This window comes from Somniosus microcephalus, chromosome 1, assembly GCF_052327205.1.
Source record: "Somniosus microcephalus isolate GS21.2 chromosome 1, FLI_Smic_1.0, whole genome shotgun sequence".
Taxonomy (NCBI): domain Eukaryota; kingdom Metazoa; phylum Chordata; class Chondrichthyes; order Squaliformes; family Somniosidae; genus Somniosus; species Somniosus microcephalus.
In genome coordinates this window covers 36,310,490-36,330,144 of record NC_140987.1, presented here as the reverse complement: position 1 = coordinate 36,330,144, position 19,655 = coordinate 36,310,490, and the positions used below count along the sequence as shown (strand labels likewise).

Genomic DNA, 19,655 nt, shown 5'->3' with positions numbered 1-19,655 from the left:
CCATTCCATTTCCACCATTCCTCCTGTCCGACAATCTTCAGCCCAACGCCTGGGTCTGCTCACCAGCCACCCCTCCCAGGGCTCCTTCCGTGACCTTCTCACCAACCGCCCCTCCTCAGGGCTTCTTCCGTGACCTTCTGCACCTGGTCTTGCCCTGATGGTCACCCCTTCAGGTACTAACCAGGCCTGGCTCTGCTTAGTTTCCAAGCCTTGCCAGTGACCCTGTCCCTAGTCCCAGGAACAGGGCTTGGCAGGTAATATATGATTGCAGTTTGTAATTGTGTTATTTTTCTAAGAGCTCTCAATACACACACTGGATAGGGGCCAACTAATTGTCCATCTCTGTTTAATATACACTCACCATTGACGTAAGTTAAACGACTGGGGTTGCAATCACTAAGATTTCACTCTTACTTTTCTTTCTGCAGTTGGCTACACAATGAATGATCTTATCTTTGAATGGCAAGAGGAAGGACCAGTGCAAATTGCAGAAGGGTTAACCTTACCGCAGTTTCTTCTTAAAGAAGAGAAAGATTTACGATACTGTACAAAAAGTTACAATACAGGTAAGGCCTTATCCTCGCCAAGCCCAAAAAAAAGGCAAGTGTGCAGTGTTGAAATAAGGAGTGTACTGTAAATCATCAACTTGCATTAGAAATGTACAAAGCTTTAAAATTCATCCTATGGGAAATGATCTTGGACCTCTTCAATCTAGGTCCTAGTTTGGATGGGTCATTAGGAACACCCAAAAAAGACTGCCCCTAACTCAACACTAATTGGAACTAAAGTGACAGCTTGGTAAACTGGGAGCAATCTTGTCTCCAAGTCACAAGGCTGTGAGCTCAGATCCCATCCCAGGACTTGAGCAAATAATTGAGGTTGCCACTTAAACTGTGGCCCTGTCTGCCTGTTCAAATGGACATTAAAATGCCCTGACGCTATAGAAAAACAGCAAAGAGCTCTCCTAGACTCCTGGCCAATATTCCTCCCTCAACTGGTCATTAATCCCCACACAGGAGACTGTTCGGAAGCATTAAGGCATATGTAATTAGAGAGAGGGCAGCAAATTGGAATAAAAACCAGTTACAAGAGAGGAAACAGAGAGTAGGAGTTTAAAGGGTTAAATTATGAGAACAGGTTGCTTAGACTAGGCTTGTATTCCCTTTGAGTATTGAAGATTAAGGGGTGAACTAATCGAGGTGTTCAAAAAGATTAAAGGATTTGATAAGGTAGATAGAGAGAAATGACTTCCTGTGGTGGGGGGAGTCCAGAACAAGGGGGCATAACCTTAAAGTTAGAGCTCGGCCTTTCAGGGGTGATGTCAGGAAGCACTGATTCACACAAAGGGTAGTAGAAATCTGGCACTCTCGCTCCCCCCAAAAAAGCAGTTGAGGCTGGGAGTCAATTGAAAATTTCAGAACTGAGATTGATAGTATATTGTTAGGCAAGAGTACTAAGGGATACGAAACCAAGGCGGGTGAATGGAGTTAAGATACGCATCAGCCATGATCTAATTGAATGGCTCAAGGGGCTGAATGGCTGACTCCTGTTCCTAAACAGAGTGTAGGAGTTAAGGGCAGTTCCTCAGAGTGGTTGGAAGGAGGTAGTAGTGTTCTACAGGGTTGAGTTTTGGGGTGACTTTTGTTCACTGTGTACATCAATAGAAACATAGAAGATAGGAGCAGGAGTAGGCCATTCGGCCCCTCGAGCCTGCTCCACGATTTAATGAGATCATGGCTGATCATCCAAATTCAGTTCCCTGTCCCTGCTTTCTCCCTATATCCCTTGATCCCTTTAGCCTTAAGAAATATATCCAACTCCTTCTTGAATATATTTAATGAATTTGGATAAAGGGCTAGAGAAAATTGGTGTCTGCAAATAAAAAAACTTGTTCTGCGTGCTAACATATCAAGAGAACATTGAGCCTTTTCTGCAACCACACGTGGTTCAAATCAACTTTGTTTACAGCCCAGATACACTGGTTTTAAATTATTAAACGTGCAGTCCACAAAACCCTCGGTGAGTATAAATTTGATCACAGGAATTCCAAGTGTGTGCCATTCCAAGTGGCGCAGGCAGCAATAACCTTGCATACTGGGACCTTTTGAATAATGTATGAGGCTCTTACCCAATAAATCTGGCATTTCACACCTCATTCTAACCACCACGATAGAAAACCTCAGTCGTATCCCACCGTCCTTTGTGGATTGTTTAAACAGCTCCTTAACATTGTCTCCATCTGCAGCACTGGCATCATTCATTCTGAGATATATATTTCTCAGACCGCCTGTGTGTGCTCATTTTAATGCTTACTTCGGATAATTGAAGTTGCTGCAGTTAGATAGATACATTTTCTGCCCCTCCAATTTTCTCTACTTCCCCTCCCCCGCGACACTGACTCGTGCTATGTTAAGAGTTCCTCAGCTGGGCCCGTCCCTAATTGCCCTTGAGAAGGTGGTGGTGAGCCGCCTTCTTGAACCGCTGCAGTCCGTGAGGTGAAGGTACACACACATGAGTTCATATTCCCACCATACCAGTCAGAATTCAGTTGAATAAAGCTGTTATCAATAAAAGTGACCATGAAACTGTCGGATTGTCGTACCAAACCTGATTGGTTCACAGTTGTCTTTTAGGGAAGAAAACCTGCTCTCTGAAGTGTCCCAGCAAGCCATTCAGTTAACATAGAAACATAGAAGATAGGAGCAGCAGTAGGCCATTCGGCCCCTCGAGCCTGCTGTATCAAGACCAGCTACTGGCAGTTCAAGAAGAAGGTCCACCACCACCTTCTCAGGGCAACTAGGGATGGGCAATAAATGCTGGCCTTGCCAGTGATGCCCATATCCCAAGAATGAATACATTTTTAAAAATGAAATCCGCCTGCACTGTGGATGAGGAGAAGCAACGTACAGAGACCTTCCAGCTTGAATGGAACCATTGAGGGTCTCTGGGCTTTCCAATAATGCTCAGGTTGTTTAGAATGAAAGTTAATATTATTACAAGGTTGGTTATTAAATACCATGTTGCTAACTGGAGAAGGGAAGATATTTAGAGGGAGGCAAGTACAGGATTAATCATTAAATGAAGTCAATGATATATGATAACAACAACTTGCATTTATATAGCGCTTTTAATGTAGTAAAACGTCCCAAGACACTGCACAGGAGTATTTTAAGACAAAAAATTTGACACCGAGCCACATAAGGAGACATTACGGCAGGTGACCAAAAGCTTGGTCAAAGAGGTAGGTTTTAAGGAGCATCTTAAAGGAGGAAAGAGAGGTCGCGAGGCAGAGAGGTTTAGGCAGGGAATTCCAGAGCTTAGGGCCTAGGCAACAGAAGGCACGGCCACCAAAGGTTGCGCAATTATAATCAGGGATTAAACGTGTGTCTCTTGCAACTCACTGTTGTGCCAGTGGAGGATGAGGCTAACTATCATCACCATGATGGCTTACAGTTATTAGACGGATTGAAGCATGAGCAGGAGTCAATAACATCTTTCTTGTTCAATAACAAAGCCTGTTAAATTTGGGGGGGCGACCTTGCATAAACTGCTTAATCTATCTTAATCTATATATATAAAAAAGCAGTTGGTTTGTCTGTCTGTCTGTCCGCTATACACTCAAAAGTTATAGAGCGTACCTACACACATGTTTATCAAAAGAAAGGTTATGATCAGGGGAGTGTCATAGACATATTTACTTTTTGGTCAGACAAAAATTGTTCGGACAGTATACAAAAAACGTTCAAAAATCCGCTCATAGGTTATGATCAGGGGAGTGTCATAGGCATATTTACTTTTTGGTCAGACAAAAATTGTTCGGACAGTATACAAAAAACGTTCAAAAATCCGCTCATTAGCGGTTGACCAATCCTACCGCTCATTAGCGTTGAGTGACGTGATGGTTGACCTATCCTACAGTTCAGTGACCTGATGGTTGACCAATTGGTGCGTCACGGGGGGCGTTTCATTCCGTGTGTGGGCGGGCCTAATCCTGCAGCCTACCGAAATATCGCCGCCATTTTTTTTTATACCGACAGCGACAGCACCAGCACAACAAACCCCCACATTGCGGCTCCGGCACAGTATCCTGCTCCCGGCCCACCGGAGCGGGAGGTGAGTTGGGCTCACTCGGGCCGGGCCGGCCCTGACAACCGTTCGGCCCGAGACACAGAGCGGGGGAGCGGCAGCGGCCGGCCGTCAACCGCGCGGCCCTGTAAACTGCCGTTCCACAAAAAAGCCTAGGCAACGCCGGGCCCCCCCCAGCTAGTGAGAAATAAAAAGGTGCAGGGTCAGTGCATTAACATGCATGTTTTTTGTTGGACAATTTTGGAAGGGTAAGATAAATTGAACACCCCTTCCATTAACGCTAATTCACAAAATTACACCTTAATAGAGTTACACAGGTACCAGTCAAAGGAAATTAGTCCCTGTACAATGGCATGCAGTATAATCAGCTGAAATAATGCAGACAATGTTTGAAACACCACGCAGACTAGATCTAACACATTTGCCCCTCTTTCTTTGTTTCCTTTTTATATCTTTTGCAGGAAAATTTACATGTATTGAAGTAAGATTCCATCTTGAGAGGCAAATGGGCTATTATTTAATTCAGATGTACATTCCAAGTCTTCTTATTGTGATTCTATCCTGGGTGTCATTTTGGATAAACATGGATGCAGCTCCTGCTAGAGTAGCTTTAGGTATTACAACAGTGCTTACAATGACTACGCAAAGCTCTGGATCTCGAACTTCACTCCCTAAGGTAAGAGGCTGAATTATTTGCTTAGAATTAACTAATAGCTACACTGAAATGAGTGTGCGTTAAGTGACCTGCAGCTGGTGTGTCCACTGCCTATGATTGCCCCCTTTGCCAAGTTCCTCAGCTTGGCTGCCCATCGAGTGGAAGCATTTACCAAAGGCATGGCACCTCCCCGTTGTGAGGTGAGATGCAGGATTAAATGTCCTCTCAGAACAGCTTCTAGTTACCGGTTGCACGCGAGCATCAGCGGGCTCACCCACGTTATGATGAGGAGGCTCAAGGACCAATTTAGGAAGGTCCTCGGGCCTGTCCATTCCGGCGTGCCTTGACTGCGCGCCGCACAAATCGCGCCAGGTTTTGGCCGCTAATGAATGTCGTGTTCCTTTAAAGTCGCATTTGAAGGAATGCGGGACCCGCGTTAGAACTGAGTGAATGTTGGAGTAATTTTAACCTTTGGCAATAGGGTAAAAACCGTGCGATGTCGGCTGGGCCGCCCGTTAAACACCTCGCCCGATATTCGTTTCCATTGAAGTCGAGCTTAGGAAACTTTATTCTGCGCATAGCTGACCTCGGTTTACCCAGTGCTGACACCTGCATTGGTCATTTTGCAAGGCGCTGATTCTGGTGTTGAGCCTCACTCGCAGCGAGGCAAAGAAACATTGGACTGGCTGCCAGCACAGCTCCGTGTCAGGAATGGAACGTCGCAGAATTGACCTCGTCCGTTCCAAAAGTGAACCATTCTTCAGTAATCACGTCCATTACTCTGATTAGCACCAAGTTCATCATAAAATTACATCTGAGGAGAAGCAACCGGCTAGTTATCAGCTAATTCTAGCGATAATGTAGTGTTCAACTTAGTTTTAACTTGACTTGTTCTCCATCTAGTCTCACAGTTCTTAATACTTCCCATGGCCGCTGTCTATAGTAATAACCTTGGTGATTTAACACATTGACATTGTGCCGGCTCTTTGAAAGAACTATTCAATTAATCCCACTCCCCTGCTCTTTCTCCATAGCCTTGCAAATTTTTCCTTTTCAAGTATATATCCAAATAATTTATTTTTGAGATGAGCATAGATAACTCGTCGCTCTGTGCAGGTGGACCTTGAAACCAATGGTGCTAATGTTGGAATAGAAACCCTTACAATATTGCATGATAATCCTTTGTCTATAATTTTAATAGAAGCATTAATTTTTTTGAAATAAATAGGTAAATGCCACTGTTAAAATATTAGACAAAGGATCATTATACAAACAGTGGAGATCAAAAGTGACTTAGGGGTCCATATACATAGATCGTTAAAATGTCATGAACAGGTACAGAAAATAATCAAAAAGGCTAATGGAATGCTGGTCTTTATATCTAGAGGACTAGAGTACAAGGGGGTAGAAGTTATGCTACAGTTATAGAAAGTCCTAGTTAGCCCACACCTGGAGTACTGTGAGCAGTTCTGGGCACCACACCTTAGGAAGGATATATTGGCCTTGGAGGGAGTGCAGCGTAGGTTTACCAGAATGATACCCGGACTTCAAGGGTTAAGTTACAAGGAGAGATTACACAAATTAGGGTGGTATTCCCTGAAATTTAGATGGTTAAGGGGTGATCTGATCAAAGCTTTCAAGATATTAAAGGGAACAGATAGGGTAGATAGAGAGAAACTATTTCCGCTGGTTGGGGAGTCTAGGACTAGGGGGCATAGTCTAAAAATTAGAGCCAGGCCATTCAGGAGTGAAATTAGGAAACACTTCTACACACAAAGGGTGGTAGAAGTTTGGAACTCTTTTCCGCAAATGGCAGTTGATGCTAGGTCAATTGTTAATTGTTAATTTTATATTTAAGATTGATAGATTCCTGTTAAGCAAAGGTATTAAGACGTATGGGGCAAAGGCAGGTATATGGAGTTAGGTCACAGATCAGCCATGATCTCATTGAATGGCGGAACAGGCTCAAGCGGCTAAATGGCCTACTCCTGTTCCTATGTTCCTATGAAGACATTAAGCGTTTGTACACCAATATTGCACAGCGTAATTTCTAGGCCATTATGTTTGAAAGACGCATGAAGATTGGCAACGGCAAGGCTTTTCCCTTTAAGCTTTGGGCGTAAAGAGGCTGCTTTGCATTTGATCCTGATCTGTTGAAGTAAGCAAATGAGATGTGACAAATGGCTGGGGGAATAATTTGACTTTCCAAGTTGATAATCGGAAGCACTTCCATTAGAAGCAGGGTTGAATGGAAGGTTTAAATGATCTATTTACATATGAGCTTGAACTCTGTAACCACTCCTGACAAAACAGGATGTGAACCATTCTCCACAGTATTAGTCCAATGCCAATTTAAAGAAAGCATCGATTGAAAACTATGCACTTTGCATTCCTGAAATTTTGTTATATATGGATTACATAAAATATACAGCACAGAAACAGACCATTCGACCCAACCAGTCCATGTCAGCGTTTATGCTCCACTCGAGCCTCCTCCTGTCTTTCCTCATCTCTAAATCTATCAGCGTAACCCTCTATTCTCTTCTCCCTCATATGCTTATCTAGCCTCCCCTCAAATGCATCTACACTATTCGCCTCAACCACTCCCTGTGGTAGCGAGTTCCACATTCTCACTTCTGAATTCCCTATTGGATTTCTTGGTGACTATCTTATATTGATGGCCTCTAGTTTTGCTCTTCCCCACAAGTGGAAACATTCTCTCTCTGTATCCACTCTATCAAAACCTTTCATAATTTTAAAGACCTCTATTAGGTCACCCCTCAGCTTTCACTTTTCAAGAAAAAAGAGGCCCAGCCTGTTCATCCTTTCCTGATAGGGATAACCTCGCATTTCTGGTATCATCCTTGTAAATCTTTTTTGCACCCTCTCCAGTGCCTCTTGATCCTTTTTATAAAATGGCGACCAGGACTGTACGCAGTACTCCAAGTGTGGTTCGATACAGGTTTAGCATAACTTCGCTAATATGGTTAAAGACCAATAATAGGAATGTGTAAGATCTATGAAATAATAGGTAGCATGGTTAAAAATCCACTGGGGTGGGGGGGGGGTCTGCATGCCAATACAAGTGCAAGGTTGTGTTCTGCTCCCCCTCCCCCCACGGCCCCACCCCCCCCCTCCCCACCTGCCACCAGGAATCGCCACCACTGACCCCAGTGAACTTTTCAAGGTTCCCCACTTTAAATTCCAATAGTGGGCACCCAAGTGCCTAAGGGTCCCTTTGGGCACCTGCCAGTGAAGAGGCTGCGCACTGCGGTGTAAAATGCTGGTCCAGGATGAGTGTGAGCGTGTCAGGCCTTCCCTCTCACCCTCACCCCCCTCCTCCCCTACCCGGAAAGGTGAAAGAACTGCCGCCTCAACCCCCCTTTTGTAAGGGAGCCACTTAAAAAAATATTTAAACATTTTGCTGGCCTCTTAATTTTTCGGAACTCCAGGCCACAGTCCTCAGATCTAGATCTCCAGGTGGGCCCCACAGCCTCCTTTAGGCACAGCCTGGTCTCTTCAGGCGTACTGCTGCCCATGATGCTGATGGGAAGCCAGGAATGTGCAAATTCTGAGTGTCGGGAATCCCTGCCCTGCTCCCTTATGCTGCTGGCCTTACAGGGCGTGTGCTGAGGCTGCCCCTGCACCACCCCCACCCCACTCACCCCGCCTCTTACAAGGCTCCACGGAATCCCTGGGGTACGGCTGAGTCCCTCATTAGAGGCCCTCCTCGCACATACTGGGAGTACACTGGAAGGCCCGGCAACAACACCAACTTACATTTATATAACACCTCTCACATAGTAAAACATCCCAAGGCGCTTCACAGGGGAGTTATCAAAAAAAAATTGACACCGAGCCACATAAGGAGATATTAGGACAGATCAAAGAGTGAGGTTTTAAGGAACATATCAAAGGAGGAGAGAGAGGCAGAGAGGTTTAGGGAGGGAATTCCAGAGCTTAGGGCCTAGGCAGCTGAAGGCACGGCCACCAATGGTGGAGTGATTAAAATCAGGGATGCGCAAGAGGCCAGAATTGGAGGAGCGCAAAGATCTCGGAGGTTTGTAGGGCTGGAGGAGGTTACAGAGAAACATTGGTGGAAAGTCTCATATTTAAGACCAATATTTACTGAACTTTAGTACGACTTTTGTCACAAGTAAATTTTCTCTTGTGTAATTTAATGATAGTCCACGGAATGTCATCCCCAGCTTGTTCAACTGCTAATGCACATGCAATAGGCTGACGTTTCATTCTGTTCACTGCAGGTGTCCTACGTTAAGGCCATTGATATCTGGATGGCAGTTTGCCTGCTGTTTGTGTTCTCTGCCCTTCTGGAGTATGCAGCTGTGAATTTTGTGTCAAGGCAACACAAAGAGCTACTCCGGCTCCGCAAAAGGAAACGGAAGGTTAGAGACCATCTTTTTAATTTGAGGCTGGGTAAGGTTGCACACAGTAGCCCCTCGTTGTAACACTTGCTGATAGATCGCGGCCTCGGCCGTTCATTACCTTTTTGCACTGGCCGTGTATCCAAACCGAACCCACTCTCAAAACACACTGCAACTTGTTGACGGCGCAGTCCCCTTTACGGTGGCATCTCCTGTCTTTGCCTTGGCCGCTGCGATTTAAGTTCTGAGCAGTCCTGTGAACCCCATTAGAATGGATGTAACAATGCGGCCTGCACAGAAACAACTCAAAAAGGCAGCACGTAGGAAACATTGGTGGAAACTCTCATATTTAAGATCCATATTTTTAATGAACTTAAGAATGACTTTGATGAAAGTTTTCTCTTATGTAATTTAAAGAGCAGGAATTTGATTTTAAAAGATGTTAGAGGTCAGTGAAGCCCTTGTGGTTGTACTTGTGTATTATCTTAATAAATTACTTTCTGTTTCTCTTGTTTGCTCATCCATTTTGATGAAAGAATGTTGAGGGGGTGCTTGATGGAAATGAAAACATAGAAACGATACGACGTAGCAATGGCTTGAGAAGCAACGAACCAATATACGGGACTTTGGCTCAAATCTACAGTTCAAATTTCGGGGTAAAATGACAAGCAGATGTCCCATTTGTCATGTGATAAGAAGTCATGAATTAGAGGAGTTGTCCTTTTTGTTTAACCTCTTGTCTGTACCGAGTAGGAACTGTCACCCTTTGTGGTCTGTTTACTGTTCATATGTGGTGAAACGTAGTCTCGTCTTAAGGTACCTGTCTTGTTGCAATACTGATTTAGATCATTTGTAATCTGAGCCCCCCCCCCACCCAAAAAAAATCAAAGTTTTACAACTGTAAAACAAAAATAAGTTGTATTTAATATTTTCCAACAAAACGGAAGTAAATACATTGCTTTGAGGAGTGATGGACTGCAAAACAAATTAAGAACAGAAATTGGTGGGAATGCAGAGCATCTGAAAGAGGCACAGTTTTTAGTTTTGCCGATATAATCCTTTATCAGACTTAAGATACATCCAGAAAGTACAGAGTAGACCTTAAATGCAATTTTTTTAGATGAAGAAATTAGGAATTGAAGCTGCCCTATTTTCTGGAACAGAGCATTTTGTTCAGGATTGATAGCAATTCAGGGAATATCTGGGAATATATTCAGCATCAACAGCAACAACTTGTATTTATATAGCGCCTTTAACGTAGTAAAATGTCCCCAAGGCTCTTCACAGGAACGTGAGCAAACAGAATTTGACACCAAGCCACATATTAGGGCAGATGAAGTAGGTTTTAAGGAGCGTCTTAAAGGAGGAAAGCATCGAATAAAAGGGGAAAGGTCGCGAACTTTAGAAACAACAGTGAAGGAAAAAAAAAGCCTTTATTAAAAATATTTAAAATTAATTAAAATTTGCGAAAAGGCAGTCTATACTCATCACTAGAGTGTTAGTCCCAAACAAGGGTCCAGGCCATAAGTTGTAGTTTAGGCCAAGTAATTTATAGAAAGGTTAACCAAGGAGGCACAGCACAAATACATCTTCAAGGTGGTTAGCATATATACAAGCTGCTGAAGTCAGTGTAGGCTGTATGTGGCAATGCTCCCAAAGGAAGAAAATAACATGGTAGATCTATAGGCCTGGACAGTCCAACTCTTCTGACTGAAGAAGATAATATGAGTCCATATGATGTGGAAGTCTAACTCTCCTGGCTGAGGTAGGCAATGTGGTGAAATAGACGAGTTGACGGTACAAATAACTACACATGGGTATGATCTGGTGGCCATTACAGAAACATGGCTGCAAGGTGACCATGACTGGGAACTAAACATCCAGGGGTATTAGACAATTAGGAAGGACAGACAGAAAGGAAAGGGAGGTGGGGTGGCTATGTTAATAAAGGATGGAATCACTGCAATAGTGAGAAATGATATTGGGTCAAAGGATCAGGATAGTGAAACAGTTTGGGTGGAGATAAGGAATAATAAGGGGAAAAAGTCACTAGTGGGCGTAGTCTATAGGCCTCCTAACAGTTGCAACTCTGTTGGTCGGAGTATAAATCAGGAAATAGTTGGGGCTTGTAATAAGGGAACAGCTATAATCATGGGAGATTTTAACTTTCATATTGACTGGACAAATCAAATTGGGCAGGGCAGCCTTGAGGAAGAGTTCATAGAGTGCATTAGGGATGGGTTCTTTGAGCAGTATGTTACTGAACCAACCAGGGGGCAAGCAATCTTAGATCTGGTCCTGTGTAATGAGACAGGATTAATAAAAAAATGTCCTAGTAAAGGATCCCCTTGGAATGAGTGATCATAACATGGTTGAATTCCAAATTCAGTTGGAGGGTGAGAGAGTTGGCTCTCAAACCAGCATACTAAGCTTAAATAAAGGAGACTATGAAGGTTTGAGAGCAGAGTTGACTAAAGTGGACTGGGAAAAAAGATTAAAGTGTAAGACGGTACATGAGCAGTGGTGTATATTCAAGGAGATATTTCACAACTTTCAAGAAAAATATATTCCACTGAGGAAAAAGGGGCATAAAAGAAAAGACAGCCATCCGTGGCTAAGTAAAGTAATAAAGGATAGTACAATAGCAAAATACTGCAGATGCTGGAAATCCGATATCCGATAGTGTCCGACTGAAAACAAGGGCATATAAAGTAGCCAAATCTAGTGGGAGGATAGAAGATTGGGAAGCATTTAAAAGCCAGCAAAGAATAACTAAAAGATTAATTAAGAAAGGGAAGATAGATTATGAAAGTAAACTATCAAAAAATATAAAAACAGATAGCAAGAGTTTCTAGTTATATAAAAAGAAAAAAGGTGGCTAAAGTGAATGTTGGTCCCTTAGAGGACGAGGCCGGGAAATTAGTGGTGGGGAACATGGAGATGGCAAAAACGCTGAACAAATATTTTGTATCAGTCTTTACAGTAGAGGACACTAAAAATATCCCAACACTGGACAAACGGGGCTATAGGGGGGGAGGAGTTAAACACGATTAAAATCACTAAGGAGGTGGTACTCGGTAAGATAATGGGACTAAAGGCGGATAAATCCCCTGGACCTGATGGCTTACATCCTAGGGTCTTGAGAGAAGTAGCGGTAGGGATTGTGGATGCATTAGTGGTAATTTTCCAAAACTCCCTGGATTCAGGAAAGGTCCCAGCAGATTGGAAAACCGCTAATGTAACGCCCTTATTTAAGAAGGGAAGTAGACAAAAAGCCGGAAACTATAGACCAGTTAGCCTAACATCTGTGGTTGGTAAAATGTTGGAGTCCATTATTAAGGAAGCAGTAACAGGACATTTGGATAAACATAATTTAATAGGACAGAGTCAACATGGTTTTGTGAAGGGGAAGTCATGTTTGACAAATTTGCTCGAATTCTTTGAGGACGTAACAAACAGGGTGGATAAAGGGGAACCAGTGGATGTGGTGTATTTGGACTTCCAAAAGGCATTTGACAAGGTGCCACACAAAAGATTACTGCACAAGATAAAAAAATCACAGGATTGGGGGTAATATACTGGCATGGGTGGAAGATTGGCTATCTAACAGAAAACAGAGAGTTGGGATAAATGGTTCATTCTTGGGTTGGCAATCAGTGACTAGTGGTGTTCCGCAGGGGTCAGTGCTGGGACCCCAACTCTTTACAATCTATATTAACAATTTGGAGGAAGGGACCAAGTGCAACGTATCCAAGTTTGCCGACGATACAAAGATGGGAGGGAAAGCAGTAAGTGAGGAGGACATAAAAAGCCTGCAAAAGGACATAGACAGGCTAAGTGAGTGGGCAGAAATTTGGCAGATGGAATATAATGTTGGAAAGTGTGAGGTTATGCACTTTGGCAGAAAAAATCAAAGAGCAAGTTATTATCTAAATGGAATAGAAACTGCAAAGTGCTACAGTACAAAGGGATCTGGGGGTCCTGGTGCATGAAACACAGAAGGTTAGTATGCAGGTACAGCAGGTGATCAGGAAGGCCAATAGAATCTTCGGTTTTATTGCAAGGGGGCTGGAGTATAAAAGCGGGGAAGTCTTGCTGCAGTTATAGAGGGTACTGGTGAGGCCACACCTGGAATATTGTGTACAGTTTTGGTTTCCATATTTAAGAAAAGATATACTTTCTCTCGAGGCAGCTCAGAGAAGGTACACTAGGTTGTTTCCGGAGATAAGGGGATTGACTTATGAGGAAAGGTTGAGTAGGTTGGGCCTCTACTCATTGGAATTCAGAAGAATGAGAGGCGATCTTATTGAAACATATAAGATTGTGAGGTGTCTTGATTGGGTGGATGCGGTGAGGATGTTTCCACTGATGGGTGAGACTAGAACTAGGGGGCATAATCTTAGAATAAGGGGCTGCCCTTTCAAAACTGAGATGAGGAGAAACTTCTTCACTCAGAGGGTAGTAAATCTATGGAATTTGCTACCTCAGAGAGCTGTGGAAGCTGCGACACTAAATAAATTTAAAACGGAGATAGACAGTTTCCTAGCTGATAAGGGAATTAGGGGTTACGGGGAGCGGGCAGGGACGTGGACGTGAGTCTAGGTTCGGATCAGCCATGATCCTATTGAATGGCGGAGCAGGCCCGAGGGGCCGTATGGCCTACTCCTGCTCCTACTTCTTATGTTCTTATGTTTTTATGTTCATATGGCTGGACATCCATCTCCCCTGACTGAGCAAGATAATGGCCCGTATTTTCCGATCCCTACAGGTGTGTACGGGCTGTGTACACACCCGTAGGGACATCGGAAATGCCGGTTTCAGGCATGCGAAGCGCATGTGCTGAAAACCAGCATTTCCGATCTGTCAAGAATGCTCCTGACAGATCGGACGCCTGCCCCGGGGAAGGGCCCCTGCGGGGGGGAGAGTTCCCCTTTCTGGAGAACCTCTGCCTGCTGAAAACCCTTAGAAATCTTACGCCTGGTAAAAGGCGTAAGGCCTGCTTTTACCAGCATAATCGTTGAAAAAAGTAAAAAAAAAAATTTTATAATTTAAAAATACGTTTAAAAGTAAGTTTACTTTTAGCCCCGTAAAAAACTTAAATTATTTTTTTCAAAAAATAACATTTTTGTTTAAAATATTTAATTCAATGTCATTTTAACTCATTTTTAAAAATGTGATTTAAAAAAATGTATTTAATGTTTTAGTGTGTTTTTGGGGTGATTTACATTCATATATTTGACAGGTCTACCTGTCAAAAGTATGAAGGGAGATTCCCTTCTCCTATTGGCTGGCCTGGCCCACGTGATCTCAGGGACGCTTGCGAACCGCATGCACCCCTGGGATACGTGGGCCCTGCGCATTTCGACTGTGGACAGGCCCAGGAGCGGAAGTGTCCGGACCTCGGGAGCCCTCAGGTAAGTTTGTAGATTTTTTTTCTGATAGGAGGCCTCCGCACGCAGGAAGCCTCCGATCAGAAATTACGTGCCAATGTGGTGAGACCAAGGACTGGACACCCCAACGTTCCCAGTTGAAGAAGATAATGTGGTGGGGCCACGGGACTAGACACTCCAAATCCAAATCCAACCGAGGAACATCTTCTTCTTAGGCAATCCCTTGGAGCCGAGGATGACTTGCTTCCACATTAAAAATGAGATTGCAGGTGACTGATGAGTCCAATGCGGGACCTACAGTCTCTGTCACAGGTGGGGCAGACAGTGGTTGAAGGGGCGGGTGGGTGGGGTGCCTGGGTTGACGTGCGCTCCTTGTGCTGCCTGCGCTTGGCTTCCGCTTGCTCCCGGCGAAGGGACCGAGGTGTTCAGCGCCTTCCCGGATGCTTCTCCTCCACATTGTGCGGTCTTGGGCCAGGGATTCCCAGGTGTCAATGGGGATGTTATACTTTTTCAAGGAGGCTTTGAGGGTGTCCTTGAAGCATTTCCTCTGCCCACCTGGGGCTCTCTTGCCGTGCCAGTGCTCCGAGTAGAGCACTTGTTTTGGGAGTCTCGTATCAGGCATGCGGACAATGTGACCCGTCTGTCGGAGCTGATTGAGCATGGTCAAAGCTTCGATGCTGGGGATGTTGGCCTGAGCAAGAACACTGACGTTGTTGTGCCTATCTTGCCAATGGATTTGCAGGATCTTGCGGAGGCAGCGTTGGTGGTACCTCTCCAGTGCTTTGAGGTGCCTGCTGTACATGGTCCATGTCTCTGAGGCATACAGCAGGGCAGGTATCACTGCTGCTCTGTAGACAATGAGCTTAGTGCCAGGTTTGAGGTCCTGGTCTTCAAACACTCTCTTCCTCAGGCGACCGAAGGCTGCACTGGCACACTGAAGGCGGTGTTGGACTTCGTCGTCGACGTCTGCCCTTGTAGGCTCCCGAAGTATGGAAAGTGGTCCACGTTGTCCAAGGCCTCGTCATGGATTTTGATAATCGGGGGGCAGTACTGTGTGGCGGGGGTAGGTTGGTAGAGGACCGTTGTCCTACGGATGTTTAGTGTAAGGCCCATGCTCTCGTACGCTTCGGTGAAGGCGTTGACGATGGTTTGGAGTTCGACCTCCGAGTGAGCGCAGATGCAAGCGTCGTCTGCATATTGTAATTTGACGACAGAGGAAATCCAACCGAGGAACATAACATGGTTGTGGTGGCTGCATAGAAGTGATTATTTTCTGGAGTTGCCACTTTCCCAATCAGGAGTAACATGAATGCGATGGGCTTAGCTTTGGGAAGAGAAAATAGGAAAATAAAAATAAAGAAAATGTAAGTGACATTTGCGATGATCCTTATCATAGGCCTATCATCCCTACCATTAAGTGCCCCAGTCAGATGGATGTTACAAATTGAAAATTAACCATTTAGGAGACTTATTCATATTCTTCATAAAGAAAAATTATGGTTTGTAATAAATGAATTGTTCAGGGAATTATTCTACTTCATTTCATTCACATTGATTTATTGGAGATATATAAAGTACAGCAAAAGGAATATAACATTTACAGATCGAAGGAAAATGGACCGCAGACCAAATTAGGAATCATGATAGACAGAGATAGATAGATAGATAGATAGATAGATAGATAGATAGATAGATAGATAGATAGATAGATAAAAGATAAAGAAAGACTTGAACTTGTATAGCGCCTTTCACCACCTCAGGGCGTCCCAAAGCACTTTACAGCCAATGAAGTACTTTTGAAGTGTAGTCACTGTTGTAGGAAACGCAGCAGCCAATTTGTGCACAGCAAGCTCCCACAAACAGCAATGTGATAACGACCAGATAATCTGTTTTATTGTGATGTTGATTGAGGGATAAATGTTGCCCAGGACACCTAGGATAACTCCCCTGCTCTTCTTTGACATAGTGCCATGGGATCTTTTACGTCCACCTGAGAGGGCAGATGGGGCCTCGGTTTAACGTCTCATTCGAAAGACGGCACCTCCGACAGTGCAGCACTCCCTCAGTACTGCACTGGAGCGTCAGCCTAGATTTATGTGCTCAAGTCTCTGGAGTGGGATTTGAACCCACAACCTTCTGACTCAGAGGTGAGAGTGCTACCCACTGAGCTACAGATAGATAAAGATAGATAGAGTTAAGGTATTTGATACATATCTTTCTGTGTGCTATCATTACAGTTGGTTGCGAAATTTTTACGTCGTTTAAATTGACATTTGTGATAAATCTCAGATAAAATCAACTAGAGGCTCATTCAGATGGATTTTACTTATTGAAAATGAACCATTTAGGAGAATGGTTTAAGGAAATAAGCTGGATTCGGCAGGAAAGGTTTAGAGGCAATGGAAGTGGATATATTTGGTTCATTTTTCATTGGGCCTGAACGATGCATCTTACAAAAGCTATTAATTGAATACTAGAAAGAATGACAGGAATGAATGTTTGTGCTGCCGCATTTGCTGCAGTCATTTGTTCTGGAATGTTCCATATTTTATAGAAAATATTGAAGGATCACAAAATCAATTTATCTGGAGAATCTTTACCTTTGCAAACTGTTCAACTCGAAGCAGTCTTAAGTAGCTTCCACATATGCTGTGAACAGATGGTGTTTTTTTCTCAGTATAGAAACTGATTATATATTTGACACATAATATTTTTCTTCTATTTATATTAGCCCTGGGCAAGCCTCATCTTACATTTTTGCTAATGTGGTTGTCTGGAACATATTTGTTTACCATACTCTTCACTTGTACGCGGGAGTCTAATTCAAATGATCTATCACTTCAAACAGTCCTGTATTTAATTTGTTTTGCAGACTCAAAAACAAAAAGCTCATCTATATGAAGATTGATGCGTTGGAAAAATTAAATAAACAACTGCAGACTAAAAATGCATTCAAGAAAACATTTCTCCAACACAAGCCCCTTTCTGTTTGGGGATTAAATTGCTCTTTGCTTTCATTTTCTCTGACGTTTGGCTCACAGCTTCTTCAAGTGACCCGGCATTTTGTTTAATCCTCTCTTTTTGAAGTTGTTAGTCTGGTACACGATAAAAAGCACACGGACACGCTAATACAACATTTGGTGGCTGCCCAAAGGTATCACACGAGGTTCGGGGTCAGGTTCCGAAGGCTCACATTCCATGCCTGGTAGCTGGATGATTTTCATCGGTAGTGATGGGGCGTCGCCATTCATTCAAATCAAAACCCACTTCACCGGTGCTTGCTCCCAGGCAGCTGTTGCGTGGTTTCTGACAGATGTTGAGTTGTCGCGTGTTGACGGTAAGTATGGGCCTTACCGTCACATTTGTTGCCCTCACCCAATGGCTGAGCATGTGTGGGATTGGAAACAAAAAATTGGGCAGGCGATCAGGCAAAACAATTCTTGATTCAAAAATTATTCAATGCATTACATTTCTATGATTCATTGTTATATTTTTTTCCACTCTCTCTAGCTCCCTCTCTTTCTTTAGGTCCCCTGATGCCACCAGCCTTCCTCCATCCTGCTTCCTCGCTCAGCCAGGAGTGTGAAGCTTTGCACTTCTGCCATCAGTGCAGCCTTGCGGCCGCCAACATATTAAAATCCTTATATTTCTCGCCGTGAATTTGGCGCACGAGCGCCGGCTTTTAGCGAGGAAACTCAAGTGAAAGTGATTTCTGCCGCGTGTTGCACTGAAAAAAATCAGTGCACGCGAGTTCCCTCATTCCTTCTGGCCGCCACCCCGCCCATCGAAACCCGGCACCGCTCATTTCCATACCGCTGCACCCCATCCAATGCCGCAGCTGACGCGCCTTTCCAGCTTTAACGCCACCAGTGCGCGGGCGAAGTCTTACGCTCAGAAATGCAGTGCAGGATCCCGTCACCTCATCTCGACGTGTCTGAGAAGTTTGAGCACCGAAGAGTCGCCAATTTTTTAACAGGATTTCTGCAGTTTGTGAATTTCTTAGAGTGTTTTTTTTAAACTCTTTCTCACTGAGTCCTAGTCTATTAGTTGCTACAGCGCTGTCACTGTCACTACACCCGGTATCTTTCATTCACCCTCCACCCACGTGTTCAGAATGACTGAGCAGCAGGTATGGGCTATCCAATGGGCATGCCTCTAAGGAGGATGATGAGCCAGAAAGCCTATGATCCTTAGGCATCATGGGAGAAGAAACCAGCCCACTTGCTGTTACCCTCCCGCCCCCTCTCCCCACCAGAGAGTGTACATGCAGCGCAGGCCATACCAAGACCTTTCTGAGGAGCTGCACTTCTCCAAGGAAGCTATAGGCCACCTGTGTGACATTAACATCTCAACCACACTCAATGTCCTGCAGAGCGATGAAGGTCACCGTGGCCCTGAATTTTTATGGCTCCGGATCCTTCCAATCAAAGGCAGGAGACCGATGCACCTCTGTAATCTCCTCCAGCCCTCCAAGATCTCTGCACTCCTCCAATTCTGGCCTCTCGTGCTTCCCCAAATTTCCATGGCGGCCGTGCTCTCAGCTGCTGAGGCCCTAAACTCCGAAAATGTCTCCCTAAACCCCTCTGCCTCTCTATCTCTCTCTTCTCCTTTAAGCCACTTCTGAAACCTACCTCTTTGACCAAGCTTTCAGTCACTCGTCCTACTGTCTCCTTATGTGGCTCAGTATAACTGCTCCTGTGAAGCGCCTTGGGACATTTTGCTACATTAAAGGCGCTATGTAAATGCAAGTTGTTGTTGTTGTAATGTCCGCCAGGATGCTGTTTGGGCCAGCGTTCGCCAGGTGACAGATGCCCTTTTTTATCTGGAGGCCACCTGACTTCTGCAGGTATGGCGTGACCCACGCAGAGCAGAGGTACAGAGCCATTCAGCTCCACTCGTTGGCCTCTCCAGGGTGCAGGGGAGCTATCGACGGCACCTACGTGACTCTGAAGGCACTGACTCGGAACCTGCTGTCGTACTTCGACGGGAAGGGGGTTCCGTTCGATGAGCGCGCAGACTGTCTGGGCTGCCCAGCCAATGGATCCTGCATGTCAACACACAGCATGCGGGAAGCTGCCGCGACCCATGCCTCCTGCGGGGACCCGGCCATCACACAGCTACTCAGAGAGGAGAGTTGAA

The 19,655-nt window shown here is 44.5% G+C and overlaps 1 protein-coding gene across 2 annotated transcripts in view; it reads left to right on the top strand.

The window, feature by feature from the left end:
• The window catches only part of glra3 (glycine receptor, alpha 3), a 309,534-nt gene that overhangs the window by 270,427 nt on the left and 19,452 nt on the right, over window positions 1–19,655 (top strand). Inside the window, exons 6-9 of one of the 2 annotated variants that reach the window (XM_085977833.1) lie at window positions 429–566; window positions 4,548–4,762; window positions 9,007–9,147; window positions 9,663–10,350. In XM_085977833.1, the coding sequence (XP_085833959.1) occupies window positions 429–566; window positions 4,548–4,762; window positions 9,007–9,147; window positions 9,663–9,791 (623 nt within the window). In that variant the 3' untranslated portion in view covers window positions 9,792–10,350. Of the gene's footprint in view, window positions 1–428; window positions 567–4,547; window positions 4,763–9,006; window positions 9,148–9,662; window positions 10,351–19,655 lie in introns of those variants that run through there. The other variant, XM_085977779.1, reaches the window with a different exon arrangement.